The sequence below is a fragment of the Scomber scombrus genome, chromosome 6, assembly GCF_963691925.1.
Source record: "Scomber scombrus chromosome 6, fScoSco1.1, whole genome shotgun sequence".
NCBI lineage: Eukaryota > Metazoa > Chordata > Actinopteri > Scombriformes > Scombridae > Scomber > Scomber scombrus.
This window is the reverse complement of record NC_084975.1, coordinates 14,655,783-14,668,580: the sequence shown is the minus strand read 5'-3', so window position 1 is coordinate 14,668,580 and position 12,798 is coordinate 14,655,783. Positions and strand designations below refer to the sequence as shown.

At 39.3% G+C, this 12,798-nt stretch overlaps 1 protein-coding gene across 3 annotated transcripts; it reads right to left on the bottom strand.

Moving 5' to 3' along the window:
• Positions 1-330: 330 nt before the first annotated feature.
• LOC133982008 (ubiquitin-conjugating enzyme E2 H-like) lies at positions 331-10,144 on the bottom strand. Of its 3 annotated transcripts, XR_009925314.1 has the most exons (8): positions 9,877-10,144; positions 5,961-6,037; positions 5,745-5,819; positions 5,598-5,637; positions 5,328-5,380; positions 3,315-3,443; positions 2,126-3,046; positions 331-1,830 (listed from the first exon to the last, which is right to left on the bottom strand). XR_009925314.1 is itself a non-coding variant. In XM_062420899.1 (7 exons), exons 1-7 carry the CDS (start codon positions 9,927-9,929, stop codon positions 2,922-2,924), a joined length of 552 nt encoding a protein of 183 aa, XP_062276883.1. In that variant the 5' UTR covers positions 9,930-10,144; the 3' UTR covers positions 331-2,921. The 3 variants fall into 3 exon arrangements, 2 of the variants coding, with proteins under 2 accessions (XP_062276883.1, XP_062276884.1); XM_062420899.1 differs by having other exon boundaries at positions 331-3,046; XM_062420900.1 differs by having other exon boundaries at positions 331-3,046; positions 5,961-8,853; positions 10,017-10,143.
• Positions 10,145-12,798: the final 2,654 nt, after the last annotated feature.

Genomic DNA, 12,798 nt, shown 5'->3' with positions numbered 1-12,798 from the left:
TGTAAGACAGAGCCATCTAGTGGACAGAGGAGAGAAAGTCGTTATAATTATTCTGTCGGTGTGAATTTCGCCCCCAAAAGACACTTTGCTTCAACACATGACAATAAATTCATTAATTGTGTGTGAGTTTAATTTGAATAGATCATCTGAATTAAACTCAACTTTTGAACACAAATAACACAACCTACCTCAGCACCTGAAGGTAATCTGACACTGTGTCACTTACACACAGAGAGAGAGAGAGAGAGAGAGAGAGAGAGAGAGAGAGAGAGAGAGAGAGAGAGAGAGAGAGAGAGAGAGAGAGAGAGAGAGACGGATAAAACACCAACATTTATAATTACATTTTTTGTTTATTTCTTTCTTCAAGTTACAAGGGAAGCACATTTATTCATTTTTTGTCTTTAAAAAAAAATCAGGGATATCTCGACTTGTATCCTGGACATCGAGCGTAAAAGACAAAAATAAAAACATTCAAACAAATTATAGGCATCAAATATATGTGTCTTATTAATAAAAAACAAAACAAAACAAAAACAATGCGCTGATAGCTCCAGATGATGACAAACAACAAGGCTGGACAGAGGTGTTGTTTTTTTTCTTGCAAATCACAATTTCCTCAAAGCAAAAACTACAACTACACCAACTTATATTTGGTTATCAAAGCTAATAAGAGCCATTTCGAAGTGGCTGTTCAACAGATACATTTTTAAAGCCATGTCAAAAACACTGTGACATGCTAGTTTTACCAGCCTATGTTAATGTTCAAACAAAGGTAAATACCCTCCTACACGACACCATGGAAGAGATCCTGATATCTTTTTTTTTTTTAATATAAAAAGGGATTATTGATTCAATTTTCCGTTCACAAGATGGTGATAAAGTAGGATTCCGATTTATTGTTTCCTTACAGAAATAAATCACACCAAAAAGTGATCGGCTACGAATGAATGTTACAAACAAAGATCGGTATGCCATCATGAAATGTAACAGTAAACTGTCACTGCTCTGGTAACGCCTGCTAGTTTCCTCTGGTGTGGGGCGCGGTCACTAGAAGGCAGGCAAACCTTTTCAGAGTAAACCAGGATGAAAGCTGTTCAATTGTCCTAAAGAAGAAGAAGAAGACACTTGCGCCTGAATTAAAATGTTTGAATTTATCTAAGATGGCCACTCCAGAATTTGACATTTCAAAGAACATTATTAATTTATCAGTGTAAACTCTTTATCCAGCCTGAGGAGGATTTCCTTTGCTTTTTTTTTAAAGGATATATATGAAACTAAGCTAATAGCTCCTTTAGATTTTGGTCCCACCATTTTGGAAAGCAACAGGCCATCAACATCATGAAAAAGTAAATGCCACAAAGAATCGCTACGACGCTGAATGGCAGAAACAAAGAGCACTTCTGTCTGACAAAAGTAACATATCTCTCGATGATAAAAGTTGGACACATTTGCATAAGAAAGGGGAGTACAGGGGTGAGACATGTCTTTGGAGGATGAACAAAAAAAAGTCACCCCACGGACAAAGATGTATTAATTCTCCTCATCGTTACAGGACAATTAGTTTTTAAACTAGTGTGTTTATATAAGTATTAAACCATACATTATGATAGGATTCACCAGCCGCGAAGAAGAAGAAAAAAAACGACCTACCCCTACGCAAGTCAAACACCTATTATAGTTCAACACAAGCAATAGGCAAAGTTAAGAAGTTCAACAATTCAACAAGGACCTGGATAATCCCCCGCCCCGCCACAAAGAATGAACCCTGAACCTTGAACCCCACCCGACTCACACACAGTGGGCCCTGGGCACAGGTGTCCTCCTCCACTTCTACAGCGCTACAGCTCCACAAACCCTACACAACTTTACTTCTGTGTCATGCCACAATTTACAAAGATACTCGGAGAATGAGAAACACTTTCCTAAAACGGAGAGAAGGAGGATGAGGAAGAGGAGGAGGAGGAAATGGTGGTTGAAGAGGAGAAGGATCAGGATGGTGAAACTTCTCTGATCTCTGCAGAGCATCAGGGGTCAGAACAACACAGGTTATCAGTAATACGCCATGATTCTCCCTGGATTACATTCATGCATGCACACAGGCGTGTGCACACACACACACACGCACACACCTTGGCGTTTGTGTGACTTGTCATGGTTGATGCATTGGAGTTTCCTAGCGTATGATGTGCCTGCGGTTTTGCACAAAGATCAGTCCTGTTGGAGAGGCTGTCCGCAGCCACGAGTCTGTACGTGATGAGCGCTCGACTGCGCTGTGGCCATCATCTCCTCTGAAGAAGTGATTGTAATGGTGACTCCTCAGGGCAGCAGTGTCAAAAAGGAAAGGTGACAGTTTAAAAAAAAAAAAAGGGAATCCACGCTCTTTTGAAGTTGAGACCACTTACAAATTGTGGATTGTCATCCTGCAGTCCTCTGTTGACGAGGAAAAGATGCCTGTCAATGCTGTAAAACATTGAAAACCTAAATGTGTCCCAACATAAGAGGTGGTGAGTTGTAGCTTGTGGAACCAAATGGGAAACTGAGCGTAAACAGTCTCGTTCTATTATGTCAGTTTGACATCCTGGCCCCCGTGTTGGTTTCACGGCTCAGTTTGGACAAGAAGATAGAAAGCCGCCTTTACAAGGCCTGAATCCACAACAACTTTGTGGAAATGAATGGCGCACTCCTTTCTGATCCAAGCAGGCTCTTGGGGTGAGGAGGAGGGAAAGGGAAGTTGGTCGTGAATTCCTATATAAGGGTTAATATTTCTGCAATATCATACTGCAAATCCTTGTGTAGCGATAAAAATCCTTGTGTTGCAGTAAAAAATTGTCTTGTTTAAATATGAATATAGTACTGAGTTTCTGCACTTTAGGAAACAACAGTCTGTTGTGAGGTGAAGGGGACCGGATCCCCCCCTTTCACTACAACTCCATGTCCTGAGCCTCATCCTCCGAAAAGTCTGACATGGAGCTCTCGGAAGAGGAGTCGCCCCCTCCTTCTTCCTGCTCCTTTAGAGCCTCCTCTGTGGCGTACTTCTGGATGTACTCTGAAAAACAGAGAAAAGGAGGAGGGGAGACAGACGACAATGACACAAGACAGTGAATCTATCAAGCTGTGGATGAAACATAAATGAGAAATCTTAAATAGTTACAGCAGCTGCTTGAAAAATCACAGATGTGTTCAGGGACTGCAAAAGGTCTAAATTTTACATTGCCACCAACGCAGAAGTATTGAGGAAAAAAGTAGTAGTTTTAAAAGTCTTTATATCTTTTCTACCCTTTCAGATATTCAGTGCAAAAAAACTAGTGTGCTACCATTGATCTTGTGTTTATAATCCTCCGGTCGATGAAGGTACATGGCTGCTGCGTCCCCGTTCAGAGGATCGATGGGGTTTGGGTAGGCGAGCAGCTGAGGGAGGAACGACTCGAAGATATTGGTAAGGTCTGGAGGATGTGAGGATAAAGAGTAATCAGTACAGAGAACAGGAAAGCAACAGAGATCGGGCGAAATATCAACCGGGACTATCTAACGTTGAGTCATTCCATCGTGTGTCAACATTGTCAAAAAAAGGTTTTTACGGTAATGTTACATTCTGATGCAACTCATGCAGTTGCATCATTGTGTAGTTGCACTGGTTTCTGGTTATTGCCTGTTTATATACATACACTATGTGTTGCAGACGGATAGAAATAGATCAACTTTTACATGTTAATGTCAATTTGTTTCACTTGCAGTGACTGATTCTCTCATTAAATTCAAATTACACTCTGAAACATCTCAAACAAGCGCTAAAATGTTTGTATTTCTTTAAAGACAAAGATGATAGATAACAATATCAGTAATCATTTAAAAAACAGAAAATATTTTAAATACAGATGAACCTCAGAAACAAACAGGTGTCAGTCATCAGGTTAAAGTACGAGAGTCATGCTGCTTGTGTGCATTTGATAGTTTATAGTTTATATTATATCTCACATAAACTCTGACATGAAAAATATTTTGAGAGTCTATCCAATTTTTAGAGATGGAAAGCAGAGACAGATCCTAACTGAGCACAGGCTCAACAACCACAAACTGGCGATTGAAAAAGGACGACACAAAAACTCAAGACTCAAAACTGTATTTTATTCTGTCCAAATATTTGGATAAATTGCATTTTGATGCTTTGGTAACATTGTTCTTGAAACTTCCATGCCAATAACGCTCATTGGATTGAACTGAATTGTAAAAAATAAGTATCTCACAAACCACATCTAGTTTATCATAGACTGTCAGTATTTGATTAGCGAGTCACCAACTACTCTGACAAGGAAAAAATCTAAGATTACAGCTTTCAAATGAATATTTTCTGGTTTCTTTACTCTTTTATGAAGACTATGAGTGTTCTTATATGAACACTTCTGTATTTCACTCATTTCTTATTCAGGCTTTCGTTAACTGACTACTACTACGTCTTTAGGACATTGGGAAGATTTTACAAGCCGTTTCTTGTTTATTTGTGTGTGTGTGTGTGTGAAAACACCACCACTTGCAGTTGAATACGCCCGCTTTTAGGCATCGGCCTAAAACAACTTTCAGATAAATACTTAAACAAGTGCTGGACTTTCCAGGGATGAACAATTAGCAATTAAACACACATGTGCAAATTCACTATATTCAGTATTATGACCCAAAGAAAATCACATTGCTGCTTCCAAACAGCTAATTGAACGAGGGCAATAATGCATTAAAATGTTCAGGCTGTTAGTCACCACAGCTAAAGATAATTATCTGTGCCGGTGTCACAACACCCCTGCAAAATACTTATCAGGGTGTTTTCACATGGATGTCTTAAAACAAAGCTGAAGAACAACCAAATGTAGTTGTCTCAGCACTCCCTCACAGCTGTGATACAACAGTTTTTTTGTTTTTTTTTAAATAACACATGCAAATTAACTCTTAACATTCAAGTTCAAAATGTGACGTAACAGTGTAATAATAATATTAATCAACATGACTCAAAGGTTGTTCAAATGAACTATGAGTTAATGCACCTGGTTAACATAATCTATAGTACAAACCAAAATCTGACCACAGCTGACTTGAGCACTCAAACAACAGAAATGGACGAAGTGAGAGAAATCCCCTCCAGGTTAGTGTGATGCCATGTTCTGTTTAGACACCTTTCAGCCTCAGCACCTTCATATCCATCAGTGCTTAATGCATGACCTCTATACAAGCTGCAGTTATAACTAAACTGTAAGCCAATTAAACTGTAGACAGGATCTACACTTTTTATATTGGCTGTTACCGTCAGTGACTTTGTGTGATTGGTGGCTGTGACCTACCATAGAGAGCCGTCCATGTCTGGTTAATGACATCTAAACACACCGTTCCCGACCTGAGAAAAGACACAACACTATGAGTGAGAAATAAGAGCCTAGCAGAATTTGTCAAAGCAAAGTAGGAGGCAGAGTGAGCTTTGGTTTACGTAAACATGCATCAGAATTTCATCAATAGTGTGAATCATTTCCTGTATGCTACACATGATGTAAGAGGTATTTAAAAAAAGATGCTACATGGAAAAAAACAGCCATAGGTGAATATCTAAAACTTACGCTTCGTCGATGTTTGGGTGAAAGATTTTATTCATGAATCCTGTCAAAAAACAAAAAAAGAGCAGGTTTTAATTACTTGACTGTGAAATTTAATGTGGGGATTTTAAATCTTCAACACAACCCTTACACATTACATTTATTTCATACCTATTGACGGTGATTTGAAGGGGTATTTATCTGGTAGATCCACCCGAACCTTCCATACGCCTCCTTCATACGGTGCTGAAAATAAGATCAGTATAGACACTCAAACCAACACACACCTTAACTGTCTCTGGACTATCCAGAAAATAAAAATCAATATTCTAATGCACATGATACACTGAATTATTGAATATATAACATTCTTGGAAAATCTCTTACTTCCAGGTGGCCCGTGAAACTTGACCACAAATTCGTTGAGTCCACTAAGGATGGTGACCTCATGCTTGCTCTCGATGCTGACGTCCAGTTAAGGTAAAAAAGGGAAAAACAGAAACAAAGCAACACTGGCGGCAGAAAAATTCAAACAACATTAAATACATATTCAATAACAATGAATCAGGCTGGTTTTCTGTGACTAAACCTTTTTTGGTTGGTCAAACAGTCGCTCTGTGAACTTGCCTGGGCAGAAGGTCAAACATGGGATCAATAACATGAGCACTGGCAGTGAGATCAATAATGCGGTGGTAACCAACAGATTACAGCTGTCCTTTCATGCAAAACAACCTCCCACTGAACAGAATAGTCAGAACAGAATAACAACTTATCAAACAAAGTTTTCTAGTGTAAGACAACTGATGATCTTTCTTACATTAGACGAGTCCTAATTTCACTTTTTCTAAATATACAGAGACACAAAAACTTCAGCTGTCCAACTCAAAGCATAAAACATCATGAAAGTGATTTAGGTGATGAGTTAATAACTATGGATCATTATTCCTAATACACATAAATGACTGACAGCAGAGTCATGAGCGCCTGGTCTATCATCTTTAATTCCTCCTGAGTCAACTTCCTCTTTGCTGTAACAAATGTTACAAGATAAACCTGCTGCCCTTCGCCAGCTTAGCAGTGACTGATGTGGGGCTTTGATCTGTTTTGCAGGTAACGTGCATCTGGAGAAGAAGGAATGTGACTTGGGTGGGGAGGATGTGTGTCATAATCACAGTGTGTGTTGACAGCGAGAAACATAAGACTGAGTCAAGTGTCTGAATGGGACACAGAAAGGTTGAGCGTATTCAGTCAGTGTCTGTTCGAGTCTGACACAATGAAAAGAAAAACAACATAAAAGCCACAGTAAGTAACTGTTACAACCTGTTTCATGATCTTGTCATAAATCCTTCTGTCATGTAACCAAGATAACATAAAGATACTAATTTAGCCAAACTGCTGGAGCACAAATACTAACACAAGATAGCTTGATTATTTGAACTGTCGCGTACAAAAATAACCAGAGAGGACCATGGTTTAAAAAGCTAAGTTGTTCAATAGAAAAAGGTTTCAAACCAGCCGGGCAAGAAGACAGGGTAACTCTAAATGTGATCTCAGGCAATGGCACCTAAACAAAACCTGATATAGACTTGAGCAACAGACATGTGCATATCTCTCTCTCTTATGCCTTTCCCTAAGGGTTATCCATAGACATTCAAAGCAGGGCAGCATATGCTTGCTCAAGAGTAACGTTACTATACAAGGCATAACATTTATGGTGACAAAAGCTCTCACTGCACTGTGATACATCAGCACTATCCCCTTATAAAAAGAGCAGAGTTTTTCTTGCAAATTCATATGTTTATTTTGTACTCATTTGCAGCTCTAATCCCATTTGTACATTTAAACTGCACATTCATAAAGAATCTGCTGACCTCCAGTACAAAAGACCATGTGTCAATACATTTGGTCCAGCCCCACATAAAGGTGTTGGACACACCTTCATTAAAGTGTTTGTAAGAAGAGAAAAATCATCTTAGAAGCAGGAATGGCATCTGTGGCAGCAGGCCAGACCTGTGCTGGGTCACCAGTGGTTCAATCTCACATATCTGATTAAAGCCACAACATGCAACTATGTGTGGCATCTTCCGTGAAACACCAGTGTTGCACTCGGGTTAAAAAAACGCAACTGCAGGAACCAACCGATCCAAACATGTTTTCCTTACTGACTCCCACTATCTATTCTTAGATTTCTCATCCATATTTAATGATGACATCCATGAAATACAAAAACAATTACCTATCTTTGTATTTCTCCTTTGTTTTCATCTTTATAGATGTGATTGCACATCCAGGATCAATCATGCCCCTGGTAAAAAAGAAAATCCTGCTACCATACAGCAGGACATTACCTTTGTATACTCAAAAGTACATAAACCCAGTTCACCGGGGAATCATAAAATCTTCTGGCACCTGAGCCTGTTAAATGTAGCTCCTGGTGGAACCATGCAGGTTTACTGAAAATCACTTTCAAGTGAGGATTAATAAAAATCCGTATTATAAATATTACTTAATAATACATTATATTTTGAAGATGTTATAAATAACAAGAAATGTTTAATTATCAAACATAAAAATCGAATCAAAAATACCTGTTTCGATCATTACGTACAAGGATATTTTAATTTTTCAAACTAACTAAAGTCTAAAAATGTTTTATTTTATGTGAAAGCCACACTCTGACCATTAGTTTCAAGTGGGTTAATAAATATTCTTACCATAAATATTCATTCATTATACATCATATTTCTGGTTATTTTGAAGATGTTGTAAATTATCAAACATAAAGTTTAATCAAAAATAGCCCTGGCCCTAATACTCCGTCGTAAAAATACGTTCATTACGTATAAGAATATTTTCTTCTTTAAAAAAAAAACTAACTGAAGTCTTAAATGGTTTTTGGTTTTATATGAAAGTCAAACTCTTAATAACTTAAACAATAAATTAAGATGCATATGCCCAAATAATTTCTTGAGTGTGTTTTAAAATAGTCTGCACATGTGCCCTATTTTTTATTCTCTAACAGCATCTGAAGTAAAAGAAAAAAATCACCCCCTCAGCTTCAGCACACAGCCCTGTTCACCTCTGGGCTTCAGCACACAGCCCTGTTCGCCCCTCAGCCTCATCACACAGCCCTGTCCCTGCCATGGACTGGATGTTCCCAGCCCCCCTCCATACATGTGTCCCTGCACGCTTGTTGTCCCCCGATCAGCTGTGTGTGAAGCCCCGCCCTCCGCCGTGTTCCGGATGGTAACAGGCTGACCAATCAGAGCGCAGCATCTAGCTGCAGGACAAAAACAAAACAATTGAGCTTCACGCTGTCAGGAAAACCTTTCTTGAAAACTTAAATGAAAATAATTAGAGAATAACACCTGACCATTACTTATTACGAAATGACTTCACATGCAAACTGTCAACACACACACAAAAAAGAATTACCTTTATGTGACATTACGTCTCAAAGAAAGTCATGTTATTGAGAAAGAAAAAAAATCCGAACCAATTGTATTTAAACAAGATAATATTATATTTCGACTTTTTTTTTTCTTCTGTATATTGGAAACAAACCAACCGCAACTTCACTTATGAGCAAAACTTGTTTTGTTTACATTCAATTTCTACGCTGTTTTTTTCATATTTGAGTAACAATTTAAACTAAAAGTCTTGTTTTTGTGTCCTCTGATTTCTGAACGTCATTTAATCATTATTTAATGTAGTTATCTGTCGACTGAGCTCATGATTTGACAACGCTCGTCACTGTTTCGACTTCATCGACCTTATTTGTTCTCTCTTGGTGATAGCATGCTAGCTCACGCTGCTAGCAACCCTTTTAGCAAACAGTGAAAAAACAAACAAACGTGTCTTAGCACAGAAGCGTCTCCAAAAATAGTAAAAAAAAAAGTCATCGATAAGCCTTCTTGTGCTGTTGTCAGTCTTCACATTAGTGGCTAATATGCTAACTTGTCGTTGTCTAGCTAACTCTGAGTTAATAGTAACATTGCGACAGAGGCTAACGCTGGCTAGCAAAGAGGCAAATTAACACAAAATAACACTCGATGTGTTGTTGGTTCGCACTGTGAGCTACATAAACCACCACATCTAACATTATAGCCACAAACATCGACGCGTTTACACTTTTTACTCAATCTACTAATGTCAAATATTAGCTAGTAGCAGCATTACTAAACATCCGTACAAACAGCGACCAAAAAGCTGCGAGTAAATCCACATTAAAGAGCTGACACAAATGATAAAACACGTCTGAGTTGGCTGTTTAGGCTCTTTGTTTATCTTTAAGAAAGGATACAGTTTCACCACGTCGGTATCCATTCGCCTCTTGCCTGGACTTGGAGACGACATTTTTTGTATTCCTCTCAGAAGTAATCTAAAATATATATACTGCGACGACTGGGCTGCTTCAACCTCTCCGCTTCAAAATGTACCTACAAGCAACTCAGGACTGTAACAACAAGCCTTTCTTCCCACAGTGTCCATAAATGAGATCCACGCTGCAACATCGCCCACTTTTCTCCTCTGAGCTCAGACTGAAGTGTGTCCTGTCCTGCAGACTCTCTCTCTCTGCTGTGACATCGACCTCCAGCGACCACACTGAGCAGAGGAGGAGCTCAGCTGTAGAAATACACCACACAGAGCAGAAAGAACACCACGATGTTTAGGGTCACAACTGTTGTGGCCTGTGACACCATAAAATAAAGACAAAGGCGACCTGGGACTCCCCGTCATCAGAGTTGGAAATGTAATAGGTTACAGACTACTAGTTACCCTGTTTAAATTTAACTATTTCAATTACTTTAAGTAATGTAACTTATTACATTTGATTACTTTTCTAACTTTCTAATTAATGTTTTTAACTGTTGGGGTTAGTGTACCCATTCAGCCCACCAAAATCTGACCATATACTGACCATATACAGTCTATGATACTGACATGATTTATAAGGGAGATAATTTCTTATAAAGCAAGATTTATCTCTCATTTGGAAATGTATTCATTAGTTCATGTAGATTTTGGAATATGAGATAAAGATATTTTAGAAAAAAAGTAAAAAGTCTGACATGGCCTTAATTGGTACTGTGACACTGTTTAAACCCATGTGTGCTCCAAATAAGGTCCATGTCATAATTTATTTACAAAATATTTAAAAAAAATAATAATAATAATGCATTTTATTTAAAGGCGCCTTTCAAAGCACTCAAGGACACCTTACAAGGCACATATAACACAACAACAGTACATCAAACAATATAAATCAGGTAACATTTAGTGCAAACATAAAAATATGAATGTGACTATTAAGTGCATTAGTACAATAAATAAACAAGAATGTGATTGCATAGTCAGTGTGAGACAGAGTAGGCCACTCTGAATAGGTGCGTTTTCAGGCGGGATTTGAAGGTGGAGACAGAGTCAGAAGTATGAATGTCTGGTGGGAGAGAGTTCCAAAGGCTGGGGGCAGATCGGCTGAAGGCTCTTGACCCCATGGTAGTTAAGTTGGCAGATGGGACAGATAGCTGGATGACAGAGGAGGATCGGAGAGTGCGGGAAGGTGTGTAGATGTGAATAAGTCCAGAGAGATATGATGGTTCCAGGTTGTGAAGGATCTTGAAAGTGAGGAGTAGAATCTTAAAGTCAATGCAGGATTTGATAGGGAGCCAATGAAGTTGCTGCAGGGCAGGAGTGATGTGTTCAATAGAGGGAGTTCTGGTTATGATACGAGCGGCTGCGTTCTGTACCAGTTGGAGTTTGTGAAGAGATTTCCGCGGAAGACCAAAGAGGAGAGAGTTACAGTAGTCCAGACGGGATGTAATCAGGGTGTTTACCAGGATAGCGGTGCAGGTTGGTGAAAGTGAGGGACAGAGACGATTGATGTTGCGTAGATGGAGACTGAGTAACGTTATTGATATGGGCTTCGAAAGATAATGTGCTGTCCAGAATGACACCCAGGCTCTTTACCTGAGGGGATGGAGGAACAATGGAATTGTTGATGGACATGGAGAAAGTGTTGAGTGTTGCTAAGGTTGATCAAGTACCGATGAAGAGGACCTCAGTTTTGTCGCTGTTGAGTTTAAGAAAGTTGAGTGAGAGCCATGATTTAATTTCCAGTAAGCAGTCGGATTAAGCTATGGGTGGCAGAGTGGAAGTAGGCTTGGTAGAAAGATAGAGTTGGGTATCATCAGTGTAACAGTGAAATTGTATATCAAATTTCCTGAGAATGTGACCAAGAGGCAGAAGATAAATAATGAACAGGAGGGGGCCAAGGACAGAGCCCTGGACAACACCACTGGAGACTGGAGGGGAGCTGGATCTCAGGTTCTTGAGTTGAACAAACTGTGTGTGACCAGAGAGATATGATCTAAACCAAGTCAGAGGGATGTCAGTGATTCCAATAGAGGCTAACCTGTCCAGGAGGATGTCATGAGAAACGGTGTCGAGGACGGTGCGCTCAGGTCGAGGAGAACCAGAATGGAGAGTAGTCCAGAGTCAGATGCCATCAGGACGTCATTGGTGATTTTCACTAGGGCTGTCTCAGTGCTGTGGAGGGGACGGAAACCACACTGAAATTGTTCATAGAGATTGTTGTCAGACAGATGGGTGTGGACCTGAGCTGCAACATGTTGCAACATTTTGGAGAGAAATGGCAGGTTAGAGATAGGACGAAAGTTGTTCAAATAATTTGGATCGTCGCCAGGTTACTTGACTGTTGGAGTTATTGCAGCAGTCTTTAGTGATGATGGAACAACACCAGCAGTCAGTGAGGAATGAATGATGTCCGTTATTAACAAGGACAGGGCAGGTAGGCAGACTTTTACCAGGTGGGTAGGTAGAGGGTCTAACTGGCAGGTAGATGATTTGGATTTATGGATGAGACCAGTTATTTCAGAGACAGTTGGCAGTATGAAGCTGGAAAGCAGAGAGCTGAAGGAAAATGTAGGCAAAGAGTGCAGAGAGGATGCATAGTTATTTGTAGCAGTCAGTGTGTGGTGGATATTTTCAATTTTGGCATTGAAGAAGGTCATGAAGGTATCACACTGTGTAACTGTGAGTAAGTGAGGTGGTAGAGCATCAGGTGGTTTCAGAATATTGTTGAGAGTTGACATAATATTAATTCTAAAGAATTAAAAACAGCAATATATGTATCAAGTAACATGTTAAATATTTAAAAAATGAGGAAAAAGCCATCCTGAACAAAATCTTAAAGGTATGACTT

Bases quoted from the DNA above. Each gene is read 5' to 3' on its own strand.
- LOC133982008 (XM_062420899.1), bottom strand. From the start codon at position 9,929: ATGTCGTCTCCAAGTCCAGGCAAGAGGCGAATGGATACCGACGTGGTG. The intron at 5,820-5,960 runs GTAAGAGATTTT...TCTTATTTTCAG, and splicing joins GTTTCACGGGCCACCTGGAA to CACCGTATGAAGGAGGCGTA. The intron at 3,047-3,314 runs GTAGCACACTAG...TCTGTTTTTCAG, and splicing joins TTATAAACACAAGATCAATG to AGTACATCCAGAAGTACGCC.